Genomic DNA, 19,202 nt, shown 5'->3' with positions numbered 1-19,202 from the left:
CCTCCAAACCAAAACTGAAGTGACATTTAAGTAATACACATATTTTCATGGTCCTACATGCCAGCAACTGCTCAGCTTCCCAGAGCCACAACCAATAGCCTTAACACCAAAGTGCACACTAGAAAGAAACCATGGAAGTTTTAGAGTTTATCTTCTCTGTCCAACCTACTCTAACCATTCCTGAGAGATGGTTGGTAACTCTTATCTCAAATTCAGAGCAGCACTGCCTCATGGCTGCTTGCTCAGGGTTTTGTTTGGATGCTCCCAGTCCCTGCTCTGCCCCAGGGTTTGGTGGCACAAGGCACTGCTCAGTGTAAGGTTAGGACCTGCCCAGTGGGGGGTTCTTCTGTAGGGTCAGGAGAAACAAATACAACCTCTGTGGTACATCCCAATCATCTGTGGGATGTGGCACCTGTTTAAAGACAGGTTAAAGTGATAACAGGCAACATCTGGGAACTGCTGTAGGTGAGGTGACACTGAGCCCAGGCATTCATGTTTAACCCCTTTGGGACTGGCAGTGGGGATAATGTGTGCTGGGAATGAATCCTTGCCTGGCAAGGAAAGGAATTAACTCCCTACCTGAGGAGGGCTGGTTTTCAGAGGAAAATCTAAATGCCACAACTCCAAAAGCAAGTAAGATCAAGATTTAATTGAAGAGATAAAATCTTGACAGCAGTCACAGCTCTGTGAGGGAGCTTTTACTCCAGGGAATGCTGCCTGATGCTGACTGGAGCCAGCAGCAAACCATGTTGTCTGTGCTCCAGCCTGGTCTGGGAGCTGCAGGTCAGGGTCAGGAAGGTGCAGCAGGGACAGTCTGGAGCCCTGGGTTCAGGCAGGGCAGGCATGCAAGCGTCCCCTTCCCTCATGAGACCACAGCAAAAAGAGGAGAGACCAAATGGAGTCATGTCAGGATCCAGGTGGGATTTACTGACTGTTTGAGGGGGTGCTTCCAGCCCCTGAAAGGAAAACCTGAAGGATGAAAAGCGATGAAGGATGGAAAAGCAATGAGCACCTGGAAAATTCCTGGGTGCCAGGCTCAAAAAGCCAGATGAATTTTTTTCAACACTTCAGGGCAGCAGCACAGAATTGCCCTGCTGTCATGGAGAAGGAATGCCCATCCAGTCTCATCCCAAGCCATCGCTGCCTCTTTACAGCTGTGTGACCTCCCCATCCTGGCTCACAGAGAGAGGAGCTGGGATGGGGCTCAGGCCAAAGCTGCTCTGGGCTCTGGTTGATTTTCTCCCCTGGCTTTTCTCCCCTGGCCTTTGCAAGCCAGCACTGATCACTCAGGGCAGGAAAGTCACCCAGGGCTGGCAGCTGTGACAGCCTTGGGTGGTCTTCCAGGGCTCACAGCACTGTGGTTGTCAGAATGTCTCTTATGGCAATCATTTTAGGATCATGGGGTGGTTTGGGTTGGAAAGGGCCCTAAAGGTCACCTATTTCCCACCCCCCAGCCATGGGCAGAAGCCACAGCACCTCTGTGTAGAGTCCTTCCATTTTAATATTGAAAATATGACTTTTTTTGTTTGTTTCTTGAAGTTTCACTGGATAGATAAGTAGTTTCAAACTGAAACATATGTGCCAATGCCTTTCTGAACCCCTCATGCTTTGGCTTACCTGAGCTGCTCCAGGTGCTGAGTGTCTCTGCAAAAGACAGTAAAAACAGGAATATTCCTACAGCAAAGCAAGGGCCTCAACAGTCCACATGTTTCCAGAGGGGGAAAAAAGTCCTTTAATCTGTTGGCAGCTCTCTGGGATGAGTTTCTTCCTCACCTCCACCCAGGTAATGAGTGGCTGCTCAATTATATAAATCTGGATGGCTCTTCAGACAGGTTTTAGTTGGCACCAGGCACTTGATGCCCCTCTCTGTCCTGGTGGAGTCTGAATGATCAGTGCTTGCAAAACTCAGAATATACTTTTCTTGTTTTATTGCATGAGAATAAATGCAAGCCCACAGTGTTTGGGGGTTTTTTGTCCAATATCTTTTTGAATTTTTTTCTGTTTTATTTTACTGCAGTCATCTTTGTATCCAGATATTCAGCTGTCATAATTACATACTCTGAATTTTAACAATAAGCTCAAAGAGCCATTCTGCTATACTGCTGTATTAGATTTAAAGGGATGCTGTTATGTTAAAGAGGAGGAAAAATATGTTTATAATTCTGTGAAAGCCCAAAATCAGTAATGCCAAAAGAGTGACTAGCATCCCAGAGCTTATGTTTTATTCTTTTTTGCATTTCACTGATCTTCTGCCATAAAAATAGGCTTCCCCTTTTTGAAAGTCACTTTTATTTCTGTTTCTTTACTTCATTGACCAAGTTTTATTAACACCCTTTACCTAAATGCAAATTAAATCTTGAGGCATTTTGACTTGCAGCACGAAATAGCAACAGAGATTATCTCAACCCAAAAGAGAAGTAATCGTTACTGCAATTTTAAACAAAATATTACAGAAATGTTTATTTTCTGCTTTACTGTTGTATTATATGTTTTCTCCTGGTGGTGAGCCTTTTTCACACCCTCTGTTGCCCTTGTGTGCTTAATACTGACTGAAAAATCTCTTACACCGGCAGGAAGGAGAAAAGAATCACAAAACAGGAGTGCGCTCCTAATTTGGAAATTCTTTGTCTCTGTTTTCCACGAGTATTTTCATATTTCCCATTAAAATATCTCCTCAGAGGTTACTTCAATTCCTGAATTATTTTTTTTCCATGCATGATTTCAGTTTTCTTTTCTCTGTTACTGGATCTTGAGGGGCAGGGCTGATTTCTTTGCCCTGGATCAGAGCACGGGGTTGGCTCGTGGGCATTTCCCACCCTTTGGACGTTCAGCTCCTCTCCCTGCTGGTGCCAAGGACCTCCTGAACAGCCCTAGCTCCTTCCTCCTACTTTTTATTGGGGTGAAACACCAGCTTGGAAACATCTGTGCATCCCTGTAGTATTCAGAGTACTTTGAGCTTGGAAAAAATCTGATTCAAGGCCAAATTTGAAGCAGCTGATGGGAAATTTTTGGAAAGCTTTGAGGATTTTTGCCTCTTGCAACCAACAGGCAGGAAAAACTGGCAAGGTCTTGTTGGATCCTGGCCAAAATTTCAACGTGGTTTAGCAGAAATAGCAACACCTCAGCAGAGCTTTGGGATTCCTACAAGGTTGTGCCAGAGAAGGTGTGAGCAGCTGTAATTATAACATCAAATATGTGAAGCTTTTGTAAGACACTTGTAGGTGATGTCAGCCCACGTGGTGTGAACTGGGGGAAGGCATTGGCCAGGAAAATAGGAGGAGAGCTCACCAGTGGGGATTTTGAAGTAAAAGATAATTGCTATTTTCAATACACATATTGTCATTGCCCCCCCATTGTCCAGCCTGAGGGAAATCTGCCCAAAATGCATTCAGCTTTGCCTGAGATCTCTAAAAACCTGCAGTCAAGCTGCACTTTATCCTGAAAGAAAAAAATTACTCCTAAAATAAAAACATTTAATTTTTTTCTGTTTTTCAGCTGCTAAAATATTTACTTTTCACGGATTTCATGGATTTGGCTACTTTTTGTTTCATTTTTGGTCTGGTGCATTTTTTTTTTTTTTTAATCCACAAAACTTTAGACAAATCTTTCTCTAGCCTTGAGAAAATCAGTCTCTCTCCAAGATTCTGCTGGACACTGATAGGGAAAATCACTTCCTCTTGCCAGACCTGGGCTGATAGTGCCCCAGTTTATCAGTGAGTGATGGACTCTGTCTGCTCTGAGTGTGAGTAAAGGGCTTGGGATCTCAGAGCTCAAGTGGAAACCAAGTCTGCACCTTCCTCTCTGCAAATGTGTTTTATTTATGTGTATAAATGTGTTTTATTTATGTGTATAAATACATCCCTGTGCTTTGTACCAAGCAGATGGGCACACCATGCTGAGCATCCCAAACACACAGCTAGGAATGCTGGCAGTGCAAGGATTAGAACAAGGAATAAGCACTGAGAGCAGGGGCTGGGCTGCATTATTGGGCAGCTGTAAGAAATGCTGCCATCTCTGGAAGACAGGCTGATATTACACAAGAGAGGGGGGGAAAATATTTAAACCAGAGAACAGAATTAAAGCTTGGATTGCTCTGGTGCAAATTCCAGTGGAAGGAGGAACCCTGTGTTAACTGTTCCTCCTGGCAGTGGACACAGTGAGGACTGCATTGCCCTCTTTCCCACTGGATGGGATGCTCTGATGGGATTACAGCCCTGAGTGATGTGGTGGAAAAGGATTGAGAGGCTTTTGGCTGCCAGCTATCCCATGAAATAAAATAGATCCAAAGTGTGGATCAGCACCCAGACTGTGCTGAGCTGCATGAAAAGGTGAGACCAGAGCCAGCTGCAGGAATTGCATCATGTTCAGCTTTTCTCCTGGCCAGGGACAGCCTAGTTCAATGGGAATGCAGGATTAGGTCACTAGATGTGGAGTTTGTGTTAGGGTAACTGATCTAAACACAGGTAAAGCCACACTATCCTGCAGCATTAATTATTCTGACATTCATCCTCCTGGAAACCCTGGGAAGAAGAATTTTTGCTCCTCAGTAAACGGTGTTAAATTGTATTTGTATGTATGCGAGTGCTTTCAAAATGCAAAGAAAACAAAATCTGAAAATCTCTGCAGAAAAGTGCTCTGGAGGGCTTCCAGCTGGTTAAAGGATTTTAAGAGCCTGTTAGAGGATGTACCTTCAAAAGATCAATTTAAATGCTGCCTGCTTTATACTCGTTGTTTATAAAGTTGAAAGCATCTCTGATAGCGCCTATTCATTCTCCCAGCAGTGGCAGCAGAGCAGGAGCAGGTTGGTTTAACTCCATCCCTGCCGTGTCCTGGAGAGCAGAGGGAGCAGGTGGCTCTGTGGGGAGGAGCTCAGCACAGGCACTGAGGGATTGAAAGGGAAGGAAAGTGAGATCCTGCAGTAATCCAGGCTCTCAGCACCTGGGAGCTGGGGAACAGTTTTATTTTGTGTGCAGGGCACTGCTGCTGTGTCTCTGTGTTGAACAACCTCGTGTTTTAGGGCTCTGCTGTAGGAGCAGCACTTCACCCTCCCACAAAAGGGTTTGTGCTGCTCCCAGTGCTGTAATGGAGAAAGCCCCTGGGAGATGGTCTAGAAGCAGGGAATGGCTGATACATGGATATTTGTTGTCATCTCATTGCAGGGGTTCCATGCTGTTGTCTCCTCATCACAAAAGTTTCACACCTTGGTGTTTCTGGTGGGCAGCTCCTCAGAGCACTGACTCTGTTCTTCCCAAAGCAGCCAGCTGACTGCAGTTCCCCTCTCACCAGCCACCCCACTCTCTTACAGCACTCTTCTTCTCACTGGGCACAGCTGTGCCTGGTAAAGTCAGGCCTGTTCCTGATCTTTGCTACTTGGCCCAGCTGCAGCTCCTTAGGGGTGAGAATACTTTCTACACCATCTTTATTTTCTTATATTCTATCCCCCTACAGATATTCTTAAGACAACTGGTATTAAATACATCAGGAAGAGTTTGGACAAAGCTCCCAGGCACATGGTGTGATTCTCAGGGGTGTGCAGGGCCAGGAGCTGGACTTTGATGATCCTTGTTGGTCCCTTCCAGCTCAGAATTTCTATGATTTTATAACTACCCTGCTGCAGTGTCCATCCCTGAGTGCAGGAAGGTCCTTTACAATCCTCCTTGAGCTCAGTGGCCACAAAAGATGGTCCTGAGGTCTGCCATGAGACCAAACTTTTTCTGTTGTGCGAGTCCAGAACCATGACCCAAAATTTTGGCTTCAGCATTTGCTCCCCAGGGATGTCCCAGAGGCGGTCACCAAGCTGTCTGTGCCCTGCCTGCAGGGCAGAGGGGCAGGGCACTCTTTCCAAGCCTCCTGCAGAGCTGTGCAGGTCTCACCACTCAGGGACAGCATTCCTGCTTGTTTGCTCAACATCCACAGGCAGGACTGTTGAATTTGCAGGCAACTCCAGCGTGGGAAGAGGCAAAAATTTTTCCATGTTTCAGAAGGCTGGTTTATTATTTTATGATATATAGTACGTTAAAAGAAAATTATATATTAAAACTATGCTAAAAGAATAGAGGAAAGGATTTAATCAGAAAGCTAGAAAGGAATGGGATGGGATGGGATGGAATGGAATGGGTTGGAATGGAATGGAATGATAATAAAATCTTGTGACTGACCGGAGAGTCTGAGACAGCTGGACTGGGATTGGCCATTAATTAAAAACAACCACATGAGACTAATCAAAGATGCACCTGTTGCATTCCACAGCAGCAGATAATTATTGTTTACATTTTGTTCCTGAGGCCTCTCAGCTTCTCAGGAGAAAGGATTTTTCATAAAATGTGTCTGTGACACAGGAGCACTGCAGGGGATAAGGGCACGGCAGAGCCTTTGGGAATCAGAGAATGGTTTGGGTTAGAAAGGACCTTTAAAGGTCACCTAGTCCAGCTGCCTGCAGTGAGCAGGGACATTTTCAACCAGATAAAACCCCCTTGCCTGCTCCAAGTGCTGGCAGGCCCCAGAGCCTCCCAGCAGCAGGCAGGAGCCATCAGCTAGCTTTCCCAGGGCAAGGGGAAGTGAAGCTGGAGCCTGTGTGCAAGAACGTCCCCTGCGCCGCTCCAACCCTTTGACCTCCAGCACCCCCCTTGAATTTTCGGTGGTTTCAAGATTGGGTTTTGCCACTTCCCAAATCTGATGTGTTCTGTGGCTCTGTAGATCTCAGACCTAGGAAGCTGACTCCAGTAAGTTGTTGCACTTTGCCTTTCTTGGTTACACCTCACCACTCGTAATGACGTAGGGCTGATCTCAACCAGTTCTCCTCCACGAGCTGTTCCAGGAATCTGCACTTCTCAAGAAGCAAGGGGAACTTCCAAGCCCCTTCCAAGAGCAGGAAAGTCAGAGTGATTCCTGTCTGTCTTTCCAACAGGGTTTATGCACCACTCTATAGCACCTGATATATCATAAGTTTCAGTACTAAACATTCCTAAGTTTGTGTTCTCCTGCTCCATGGCTTAAGGCAGTTGAGCTACATGGTTTGTATATATGGATGTAAATTAATCTGAGGGGTTGCTCCCCCTTTTCTTCTCTCAAGGATGCTGCCAGAGTCCCCAGTTTCAAGTCAGAGTCCCTGGGTGCAGTGAAACAGGTACATCAGAGGGTTGCTCAAGTCCATGAACAGGCAGAGCATGACTGCTCCTTCTACTGGATAAACAAGGATTTCAGGTTACAGTCAGAGATGTGTGATGAGGTGTAGCCAAAATCAGTGGACTTTACAGGACAACTGAGGGGTTTTCTCCTTCCCAGCCCACTAAAGCTGAGTCTGGCCCATTTCAAGAACCCCTGAGGTTTCTTCAGTCCCAGCAGGACACACGTGGTTGCTGGTGGGTTGTTGGCTGAACCCCATCACCTCCCTGTGTACCTTCCCAAAGAGCATCTGTTCAAGTATTTTCCTGAATGGGCTCCTGAGCTCACGTTGCTTCCAAGATTTATACATTTCTTCACTAAATTTCCCACCTTCCTTTGGCCTTTTTTACTTGCTGAAACTCATTTATGTGCACAGCCCCCTGCAGGTGCAAGAAACACTGAAAACCTGCACCCATTTGGTTTTGTGATGGAATTTGTATTCTTTCCCCAGGAGGCCAGATCTGCCTTTGAGCTTGTTGGATGACAGGTGGGGTTTCCAGTGAGTCCATTTAAATAAGAGTGCTGTAATTAAGAGGATCTGGCTAAAGAAATTGCACAAATTAGAGCAGACAGCTGTTGTTTGAAAGGAACAAGCACTTGTGTGGTTTTTTAACATAGCCAGCTCTTGGCTTGCTTCCAGAGATACTTACATTAGATCTTATGGATAAAAACCTTCAACTGTTGAAAATATATGTGAAAATAACTATATCCCCCCCGGAAAAAATGTAATGGGCAATAGGCAACACAAGGAAGATATTCATAAACTTTATAGCATAGCCTAGAGATGACTGACTTCAGGTGTGTACAGAACAGAGAGAGGCTTTTGAGGGGGTAAAAATACCACATCCTTTTTTTTTTATTCCTGCATTTATGCACAAAAGGTGAGATCCCCAAAACAGAAGCTTAAACTGGGACCATAACTCGGTGTGCAGATCCTTTTCCTTCAGAAAAAGGTGTCCTTTCTGCTTTGTAGGGACAGTCAGTGTGGAAGGGATCAATCCATGCCAGCTTCTGCAGGGTTCTGGTGGTGAGTTCTGGCTCTTGAAGCTGTGAGAGGATCAGTGTCATGGACATGAGCAACCTGGTCTAGTGGGAGGTGTCCCTGCCCTGGCAGGGCGTTGGAAATTTAGGGGTCTTTAAGGTCCCTTCCCACCCAAACCATGCAGTCATTCCATGATTTTGTATCAAGGATTGGAGAAGAAACCTCAGTGATCAATTTTGCTCATAATATATAGAGAGATTCCATCATTTCTGTGTGCCAGGAGGAGAGTTTTTCACTGCCCTGGTCGAACAACTGATGGTTGCTTGCAATGGGGACAAGAACTTGACTTTTTCCAGGCTTCTCTGACATGCAGGTGCTCAGTGGGTATGTAGAAATATGATTAATTCATTTCTTTCCCCACCAGCAAGTTACATAGAGCAGCTTTCAGGCTTAAAATCAAGCATGTGCTTGAAACAAATTGCTGTTTCTGGCTGGTGTCTCTGATGACTTGACAAAGCCAGGCCCAGGTGGCTCCACAGAAGCTGTGCAGGAATGCAGGTGACACCAGCTTGAAGTCACTCCACTGGATGGGCACTGTACTGGGATGGGGACCAGAGGAGAGCTGGGAGGGATTTCTGCCTTTTTCAGTAGAAGCTTGTCCGTCTGTCCTGCTGTACAGGCGCTGTAAAGTCAATGACCCCTTTCTGTGAGCCTGGAGCTCTGCTGGTAAAAATCCACAGCCCCAGCTGGTTATGAAGTGGCTTTGCAGTGTTTGCTAGTGGTGTTTATAGAAATCAGAGCAGGGAGTGTGAGTATGGGCTTAGGGAACCAAGAGGAGAAATGAGGAATCTAAAAAGGAGCTGCATTCTTTCCAAAACCCTTGCAGTAATACTTTCCTTCCTCTTTTTGAGCTCTTTCTGTGCGGCTTGATTATTTTTAAAATATTTAAACTTTCACCTTGCTCTTCACCACCCCTTATTTCTTCTCACCTTGTCTCCTTCTCCAGGAAAACCTCTTTTTTGTGATGGAATACCTCAATGGAGGAGACCTCATGTTCCACATCCAGAGCTGCCACAAGTTCGACCTTCCCAGAGCAACGTAAGACATTTACCATTGCCTTTGGGCCCGACCTGATTTGATTCCCAGCTCTGCCACTGCCCTGTAGAGGAGATCTTGGGCAGATTATTTGACCTCTCTTCACCTTGCCCAGCTGAAAAGTGGGGATGATGCTTGTGCTCTATCCCAGCTGCCTCCAAACTCAACAAAACCATACAGGACATGCTCCCAGCCCAGTGAGGGACTGGAGTGAGTCACTTCCCATCCTCTCTTCCCTCCCACAGAAGACTTTTAGACTCCATCCACACAGTTGGCTTCACTCAGACATGACCTTGCTTCTTTACAACACCCTGTAGCCAAGCTGCAGGACCTGCTTAAGCTGAGGTTCCCAGCCCAGTGGTCAGAGGTGAAGCTGTTGTTTGTTAGAAGTAATGGGATTTTCCCTTTTTTCGCCTTAAAGTTCAGTGGGGTGGGGTGAAAACCTATCAAAAGCACAAAAGGTAAATTTAAACAAAAAATTAATATACCAGCAGAGAATTAAATATGTATTTAGCTTTGATTAAAGTAAACAGAAGAATTAGAATAAATGAAAGGTGCTTTTGATCCTTCTGCAAGCAAAAGGTATTTTGAAAGTCAATATTGAAACCACTATAGGAATTACTTTTATTTAATAATTTAATAATATAAAACCCACACCGTCTTTTAAATCAGTGTTTGATGATATTTTTCAAATGCATTTGAATGTCCAGAATTAAGGGCCAGTGCATTGAAGACTGAAGGAGCAGAGCTGTGCCACACTGGAGGGGGATATGATCCTGTGCTTTCATTCCCTTCTGGGACAGCACTTTCACACTGATTCTGCCTCTTTGCAGCAGGATGTGGTGCTGTCCTTGGGGTCAAAATGTGCTGAGAACAAGGACTTCAAGCTCAAAAAACCTCCAGAAAAAGGCCACCAACCAGCCTGCTGGGTAGCCCATTTTATGGATAAGCTTTCAAAATCAGAAAAAAATTTCTTCACTGAAAATGTGGTCAGTCATTGGAACAGGATGTCCAGGGAAGTGGTGGGATCACTGTCCCTGGAAGTGTTCAAGAAATGTGGATGTGGTTTAGTGGTGGTTTTGGCAGTGCTGGGTTAATGGTTGGACTCGATGCTTAGAAGGGTTTTCCAGCCTAAATAATTCCAGAATTCCAGGATTCTTTGAAATGCAGGTCATAAATCCGGGCAGGGAGTCTGTCTGTGCTCCCCATCCCAGATCCCTCCCTGCTTTTGGGAATCTCACATCACCCATCAGTAAAACACAATCACCTGGAGACACTCCAAACCTTCTGGGAACCTAATGAAATTTTGGCTCTTGTGGGCACAAGGTTTCCATCTTTTTGGGTCTAGTTGGAAAAACCTTTGGGAAGCTCCTGTTCTGACCTGTGCCTTCTGTCATTCAGGTTTTATGCTGCTGAAATAATTTGTGGGCTCCAGTTCCTCCATTCCAAGGGCATCATATACAGGTAATTTTACTCTTTAGTGTAATATGCTAAATGCTAAACCTTTTCTGCTTTTCCCTGCAAGCACCAATGGCACCAGAGAGGCTCTTTCTTGGCTGTGCTTACTGGCATTGCAATTCCCTGCAGATTTCCCTTCTACATAGTTTGGGTGTTTTATTTTGAAGAAAGAGAGTAGAAAAGGCAGTTTTGATCTTTCTTTCAGAACCCAGTTCTGTTTCAGTTAACAGTAAAACAAATGGATTTATTTGGATTTATTTTTTTTACATTTTGCATTTACACAGAGCCATTCACACAGCACCCAGTGTAGGCACCTTGTTTAAGCTTCCCACATATCAAGGTAAATTAAGGTCAAGTCAGACACAAGAAATTTGGTACATCTGCTGCTCTGGTTACCTTGGGAAAGTACGGACAAGCTCAATTCAAGTAACAAAAGCAGGGAGACGATATATCCTAATTTTGGATTAATTTTGTGCACAGTGGGGAGATGGGATTCATCTCACCATCAGGAATCTGAGTTGTCTGCTAAGTTCTTCTTGTAGTAAGCAGAGAGCAGAGGGCATCTTTAGGTTCATCAAGCCTGGGTTAAAGTGTCTATGGGAAGTGCCCAGTTCTACCAGAAATTAGGCCACAGTCTGATTTCCCTTGGCCAAAAGGAGGAACTGAATTTCTGGGGAGCTCTGGTTAAGGTCAATTTCATGGCCAAATTCAGTTACTACATTACAGCCTTCTTTAAAAGCAGAAAACAAATAACTTGTCACAAATAAATGAGAACGCTCCCTACAGCAATGATGTTTGCTGAACCCAAAATGAGTTTATTTCGGTGTTTGTCATGTAGCATGAACATTAGAGCAAGTGCTGAAAGTGGATGACTTGCTCACAATCCATTCTCCCTTTAAAACACGAGTTTTGATTTTTATTATTACTCATGTGGGAGCCATTTATAGTCTTTATTGACCAGTGATGGTGATTGCATAAACATGAGATCAATATCAGTGGCATTAAGCTAAGATGATCTCTGGGGCCTCAGCAACTTTTCTGGCTCTAATTATTATTCTCCATGAGTGAAGGGAAAAATTTTCTGAAGTGCACAAATCACTTCGCCATGTCTGTTGATTTTAGCCAGTCTTCTCAGAAAATCTGAATAAAAATATCTGCAGGACATGGTGACTTTATGGCAGAGCTCCTAATGCTGGCATTTTATTTATAATCCACATTTTTACTTGGAATCACTGTGCCAGTGCTGTGTTGGGATTTGGGACCCATTTCCTCCTGAAAGGAGAGGGGTGCTTAGAGTCTGGAGCCTTGGGAATTGAGGGAAAATTGGGACACCTGGGTAGCATGTGGATAGGAAGAAATATCTCATTCCCAGGAGCTTTGGGTGATATTGCTTTGGGTATCCAAAGGTTTTACCAGTTCTTCTGTCTTCCCTTTTTCACTGAAGACAATGACAACGAGGTCAGCTGAGAACACAGAGTCATCAGTACCTCTGTCAGAGCCAGCTAAGCACTTAGGACAGTGAATAGAAATAATTTTTGAAGCTACATCTCTTGTGATGCCGTAAGAATAATGAATCCAGCCGTTCTGTCTCATGCACCCACGTTTGGAAACATTGGCTTAAATTTTAACGAATGAGCCAAGGTGTTTTTTTGGCATTAACTCCCATCCCTGGAGCCAATGAGTTTGAGACTCATCAAAATAATGAAAGGGAACTGTAGGTGATGGGTTTCTTTGTTTTGCTTCGATCTACTGGGTGAATAAAAGCAGCACTGGCAGCCCGAGATTGATCTCAACACTGTAACTAAAATAAGTCATTCCAGCTGGAAATTGTGACAACATGAGTGTCTGCCACTTGGAAGGCAAATATCTTGGTTTGCTCTGTATTTCTCTTTGATTGATGACTCCCATTTTGTCTGGGGCCATATTCTTGCAGCAGAGAACAATTGCCCCGTGACAACAATTTAATGTGTGAACACCACAACGTCCCCTGCCCTGATGGGGACCTGGCCCTAGCAGGACAAGGAGCTTTGCACAGAGGGATTCTGAAGAATCATCTTCCCTGCAATTGCAGGCCATTATCCCAGGAGCATCAAGCAGTAGAAATTGCCTTCTTTGAGGAACATTTCTGATAAAAACCCACATTGTAAAGCAGCTGTCAGAGGGAGGGTGTGCCTGCAGTAGCCTCGTTGTTAGGCCTCTTCCCTGAGATGTGGAAAATCACAGAATCACACATTCACAGAGTGGATTGGGTTGGAAGGAACCCTAAAGATCACCAGCCCCCTTGCCATCCACAGGCAGGGATGCCATCCACAGGATCAGGCCCCATCCAACTTGGCCTTTTGGCCAAAATATGTGTAGGCCATGAATTAGTGTGAAAAATAACAATTACACCCTCAGCTGTGGGCAGGAGCAAATGTGCCTGGGTGCTTTGGGAGCCCTGAGAAGGAGCAGTGATTGCTGGCACAAACCAGGCAGTGCAGGAATGTCTGTGCTCACAGACAGGTGACCCAAATTCTACCCACATCCCCAGTTAAGTGCAGCATCACTGATCCATGCATTTTACCTGGGACATTATATCAAATAAAAACAACACCTTTCGGAAAGATTTAGGAAAATTAACATAGAAACCATGACTTTCTTTCTGCCTTTTCTACTTTACAAGCTTTTCTGTCCTTTCAGAGTTAGTTCCCACTTGAGAACCTCTTTGTTCACCACTGGTCATGATTCATCAGCTTGTTTGCTTTTATTTCCTTCTCTGTCCATTCCTGTTTTCTTCCTTTCTCTGGGCTCTTCCAGAGTAGCTCAGAGCCTGAAAACTCAGCAGCCTGGCAGCTGAGTGTGAAAGGCTTTGTAAATCCCAGGGTTCAGATGGCGCAGCCCAGCAGTGGTGGGGGCTCTGAGATTATTCTGGAATTATTCTGAGATTATTCTGAGATTATTCTGGAATTATTCTGAGATTATTCTGACCCTCTGCAGGGCTTGTGGAGTCCTCACCTCTTGTGGCATTTGTAGAGTCTGCACTACAAGGGAGATCTGGCAGCAGCTTCAGAGAGAATACTGAGATTCCCAGGGGAGGAGAGAGGGAGAATTACCTGCTCTCATTCTCCAGGCTGTGTTAGGGCAGAAGCAGCAGCTGGCACAAAGCCCCTCTTAGCTTCACTACTCTGCATCCTTGAAGGAAACAGCTTTTAGAAGATGTCTTGGGTGATGTGATCCCTGGAAGTGTCCAAGGCCAGGCTGGATGGGGTTTGGAGCAACCTGGTCTGGTGGGAGTGTCCCTGCCCATGGCAGGGGATTGGAACTGGGGGATCTTTAAGGTCCTTTCCAACTCAAACCATTCCGTGATTCCATGATTCTGTGTCCTCTCCAGCAGATAAATCAGTGCTGGGAGCAGAGAAATGCAGAAAAGGGATGCTGAAGCCCAAGAGAGCAGTTCCTCATTTATCCCTCAGCCTTCCTTTGTATTTCCAGCATGGAGGCACGACACAGAGGCAGAGAACAAATGTAAAAAGTGTAACCTGCTAAAATAACTTGGTGTGCTTTGCACTTTGAAGAACAGGGTTTTCTCCTCTTGCTCCACAGAGACTTGAAGCTGGACAATGTCCTCCTGGACAACGAGGGGCACATCAAAATTGCTGACTTTGGGATGTGCAAGGAGAACATGTTTGGAGATGCAAAGACAAGCACTTTCTGTGGGACTCCTGACTATATTGCCCCTGAGGTAGGTGTGGGGCACAGGGAGTGCTGTGGGACAGGGAACACATCTCCAGACACGACTGGGGGAGGCTGCAAAGAGCAATAACCTGGTTTGGAGCAGTTCCAGGCCAGAAACTGGATTACATCATGGCTCAGAGTCTGTGTGACTGTTTGGCATTGTTTGTTTTTGTGGCTAGTTCATTCTTTGGTGCAAGTTGAACTTGGCTTAAATCAAAAAAGAGAATGCTTAATGGAAATTCTTTCTGGGGCTGGGCAGAAGAAGCTCCAAGAGGTCCTGCAATCGAGGGACAGACACAGCCTGAGGAATGCTGACTGTGCCCTTTCCCTTATTTCTTTCAATTTTTAACCAGACAGAACCTTATTATTTTTTCTTTTTTCTCCTAGAAAATTTAGGTGTTTTGAACTAGATCTCTCCAGAAAAGAGAAAGTTTCCTTAACCTGATGACTTCTCACAATGATAGATCTTACCATGGAGAGGCTTTGACTAATTAGGTGGCCAAAGAAAATATTCTTTAGCTCAGAGAAAAACCTACAAGTCATCCATGCATCATGTCTGACATCAGTCTGAAATCCATTTATTTACCTTTCAAGATCCCATTTTGTAATTGTAGTGTTTTCATGATGGATATTGGTGTTTTCCAAAGAGTTGTCACAGCCTTTAGGGTTTTTCTCCCTCTGCTATAATTCATTGATCCTTTACTGTGCACTAAGGGCTCGAGTCTGGCTGAGGTTACATCACTGCTGGCTCAAGGGTCTCTTCAAATCAATTGGATTTCTATTGCCTAAGAATGGGTGTAAGTGTGCTCTGCAATCAAGCTGCAATTGTCTTTTATTCCACTTCAGTATGCCTTTATTTAAGGAAAAAAAAAATATTTTTTGCTCCTAAAAAAGAAAATAGCCAAGAGTTGATCCATTATCTCTGATTTTATTTTATAGAAAAGAGAAAAACTGAAATAGCTCAGAGTTTTATTCCTACACCATGTTTATTTTAGGGATTCAATGAGTGCATATAAAACATTTTATCTCTAAATTGGAAGCACTTCTGGAGTTTATGGATCATCTCTCCTGCCACAGGCAGGAGCACTGGACTCTGTCAGTATTTCACTGCAGCTGCTGCCACTGTAATTTTTTACAGACCCAGCACCTTGGCCACAGCCATGCAATAAGGGGAATATGGGTCAGTAGACAAGCAAATTTTTTTTCATTTCAAAAAAATCTGACCAGAAAAAAGACAGCCTGAAATTAAATTAATGAGTTTATTTTTGTCCCAGAGAATTTCAAACAAAATAAACCTTTTTATTTATTTATTTTATTTCTGCCAAAAAACACTTCCATTTCAATTTCCAGATAATATAGACTTTTAAAGATCAAGCCTTATAAAAATAATTTCTCTTTTTAGAAGGAAAGGTTGGGATGATTTTGTTTGTAACTGATCCAGAAAAAATATATTAAAGTGTGTTGCTGATTTTTATTTTTTTTTGGCTCTGAGTGGAATTGTAAATATTGCAGCATATTGCATATATTATAGCTCATTGTATATATTACAGCACAGATTCAAATCTAATTTTTGTCCTTTTGGCATCTCCTCTTTTGGAGGCAGATGGAAAATAGAGCATCCCATTGCAACCAAGATGTGGGCTCAAGAGTAAAGATTGTGCCTCAAAAATAAATTTTCCCCTGTACAGCTCTAAAATTCTGCTAAGAATCCTACACACCACAGTCAACCTTTAGATATCTCCAATGTAAAAATCTATATATGAGCAAGTTTTTGAGGCTCTTTGAGAACCAAAGAAGACAAACAGAGGTTGTATTTTACAGCAGGTGGATATTTAATTAGATGTTTAAAACCGGGTGAAATCCCTTCCTTGGCTCTAAAAGGAGCTAGTGATAAGTGGTCCAGCTCTAGATATCTCCACAACAGATATCTAAAGGCAGGTGAGATTAATTTTGCTTCTACAGAGAGGAAGTTTGAGAACTTGGTGATGGTCCTTTAGACCCTGGGACAGTCATTATTCCAGCTGGATGTCACTTTATTGGTGACACTGAAAGGCACAAACCAAGGGACTGACTGAGGACAAATTCCCATTCCTCCATCTAAAACCCAGCTGGGCTCTCAGGAGGACAGATCAGCAACCCCTCTCATGTTTTCCCTGGGGAAGATTTTCCTGGGGTAGAGTCACAGCCTTTTAAGTGACTGATAGTCCTGAACTACCTTTAAGCTGCCACATTTGTAATTTTAAAACTCAGCTTGTGTGGCTGGAATCAACCCCAAGATGCTGATTCCTGACCATTTGTCTTCTTGGACTTCACAGGCCTGATCTGAACCCTTGGAGAGCAGGCTTAAAATGACTTGTCTCATCTTTTATATTTGAGATCTGTCTGGCAGCCAAGGATTTGCTCAAGTAATGCAAGAATTGCATGCAGCCTGCTGTCTCTAGTGCCAGGGGCTGTTTGGGCACCCAGGTGTGGCTGTGCCTCGTGGCTCAGATTTCCACTGGCAGAATTCTGGCTCCTGCTGCAGGCAGGGGGAAGCAGCTCTGGTAGAGCAGCTGTTGCAAGGCCACGGTCTGGCCACCCTCCTGAAGCTGAAAAACTCACATCAGACATTTTACTTCTGCCTTTGTGGCTCCTCTTTCTGGGCAGATACTGCTGGGGCAGAAGTACAACACCTCTGTGGACTGGTGGTCCTTTGGTGTCCTCCTCTATGAGATGCTCATTGGTCAATCCCCTTTCCATGGCCAAGATGAGGAGGAGCTTTTCCAGTCCATCCGTATGGACAACCCCTTCTACCCTCGCTGGCTGGACAAGGATGCCAAGGACATTTTGGTGAAGGTAAGAATCAGCACCCATCAAATGAAAATCCTGCTGCCAGAATTACTGTCTTCAATTTTATCTTCAGCTGTTGTAGAGAGGAACAGATGTAGTTTAGGCACTGTCTTGCCTGTTCCACACCTCTCCCATAAGGAAATTTGGTGTATTCCTTCTCCTGATTTGTGATGGTGGCTCCTCACAGACCCCAGCAGAGATCAGTTTATTTGCAGAGCACTCCCTAAGGTGCAAAGCTCATTAACTCCTGGAAAATATACTTCAAACTAAGGCTTACATCAGACTGAGATGTTGACCATCTCTTTTTAGTGCACATGCTGCCATCTTTCTGCCCAAACACCCTGTACTTCTGTCAGGATTAGAGGTAGCAATCATCTTAATACAAATCAGTAAACTTCCTTGTTTAGGAAAAAAAAATCCCAACATTTTCTCCATTAGGGCCTCTTCTCATTGCACTGACTCTGGATAATTACACATTCCCCTTTGCTTTATGCCTGTATTACCATCAGAGAATTTAACCTATGGGATCAACATTCCAGCTTTTTGTAAGAGAGCCTGAGAGGAGACTGGGGGCGAGAGGGAACATCCGCCAGCACGCCTTCTTCCGGGAAATCAACTGGGAAGCTTTGGAAGAGAGAAGGATGGAGCCTCCTTTCAAACCAAGAGTGGTAAGGATGCATCTTCTTTCACTTCCACCCATCTCAGGTCTTCTAGACTGTGCATTCTGCTGGATGCCTGACCTGATCCTCACAGTACTGCAAGCCCAGGTCTGGCACGCCCACACCTGGGAGACCATAAATTACTCACTGCTTTCCCAGTTACTGCAGCAGGGTAACACCTTCCCTTCACCTCAGAACTGCTGCCCATTCTGAAGGGATTATCTTTCATTGCCCTGCAGAAGGTAAAGCAGCTCAGGAACCAAGTGTTTAGCTACATCAGAATAATTCTGACTATTAATAAGAGTCTTGTTAAATTATTAAAGTCCTGTTAATTACAGTAATAGAATTTAATTTGACAAGCACATCATACTTTAATTTTACAGTCTTCCACAACTGTTATCCTATTGGGGAGTTCAGTCTGCCATGTTACAAAGCTGTAACATCCCTGCCTGGCAGAATTCCTGGATTACAGGCTCAGTGCCTCCTTTATAATATTTACATTTACTGGCTCCCAGCTGAAGGTTGTGCTGAGCCCATAGGAAGCAGCCTGATAGGGCCAGTACCATGGTAATAAAGATCTGACTATTAGTGGTTTGACATCAATTTTTTTTTTTCCTTTTCTTGAAGAAATCTCCAAGTGACTGTAGCAACTTCGACAAGGAATTCCTGAATGAAAAACCCAGACTGTCCTGTGCTGACAGAGCACTGATTAACAGCATGGACCAAAATATGTTCAGCAACTTCTCTTTTGTGAACCCTAAAATGGAGAAAATATTTTCCTGAGATCTGCCTTGCTGAAGGAGTTCTCTGTAATGATTTGAGTAGCACTTTGTCAACTGAAGACTGTGCATGGTTGTTTTTATCAAGAACCCTCCAGAAAGAAAGCATCTCATGAAAGTTTGTACCATGCCTGGAGGCTTCTGACTTTTTCCAGTCCATAGCAGGTGCCAGCCCACTCTTCATTGATGATAAAATTTCTTTGTGGTATCTTTTGGTCTCTCTTCTCTCTCTTCCCAATGTTCTTGAAATTGAAAGCATCTGAAAATGAGGAGGTGCCAAAACCTGCTCCCCACTATTGTACACACAGACAACAGGTTTCTCTGTAAGGAAAAATAAGTATATTTGAACTTCTGGTGATGTCAGTGCCCATTTCTGCAACTCTGACCCAGACCCACCTTCCTCTGAAGGAAAAATGGTTTGCTCAAGGCCTGAGGGTATCAGGGAAGACTCAGGCTGGATGCTTTGGTAACCTCCACTTGTACATGTGCAAAATTGCCAAAGTGTACACAGCTTTGAAGAAA

The 19,202-nt window shown here is 44.3% G+C and overlaps 1 protein-coding gene across 1 annotated transcript in view; it reads left to right on the top strand.

The window, feature by feature from the left end:
• Positions 1-18,684, top strand: part of PRKCQ (protein kinase C theta) — a gene marked incomplete at its 3' end in the record, with an annotated part of 36,146 nt that extends 17,462 nt beyond the window's left edge. Inside the window, exons 13-18 of the mRNA XM_084206134.1 lie at positions 9,153-9,244; positions 10,643-10,705; positions 14,282-14,420; positions 17,060-17,248; positions 17,782-17,910; positions 18,529-18,684. Of these exons, the coding sequence (XP_084062260.1) occupies positions 9,153-9,244; positions 10,643-10,705; positions 14,282-14,420; positions 17,060-17,248; positions 17,782-17,910; positions 18,529-18,684 (768 nt within the window). The remainder of the gene's footprint in view (positions 1-9,152; positions 9,245-10,642; positions 10,706-14,281; positions 14,421-17,059; positions 17,249-17,781; positions 17,911-18,528) is intronic.
• Positions 18,685-19,202: the final 518 nt, after the last annotated feature.

The sequence above is a fragment of the Fringilla coelebs genome, assembly GCF_963513975.1.
Source record: "Fringilla coelebs genome assembly, chromosome: 5".
Lineage (NCBI taxonomy): Eukaryota > Metazoa > Chordata > Aves > Passeriformes > Fringillidae > Fringilla > Fringilla coelebs.
This window is presented reverse-complemented; position numbering and strand designations above follow the sequence as displayed.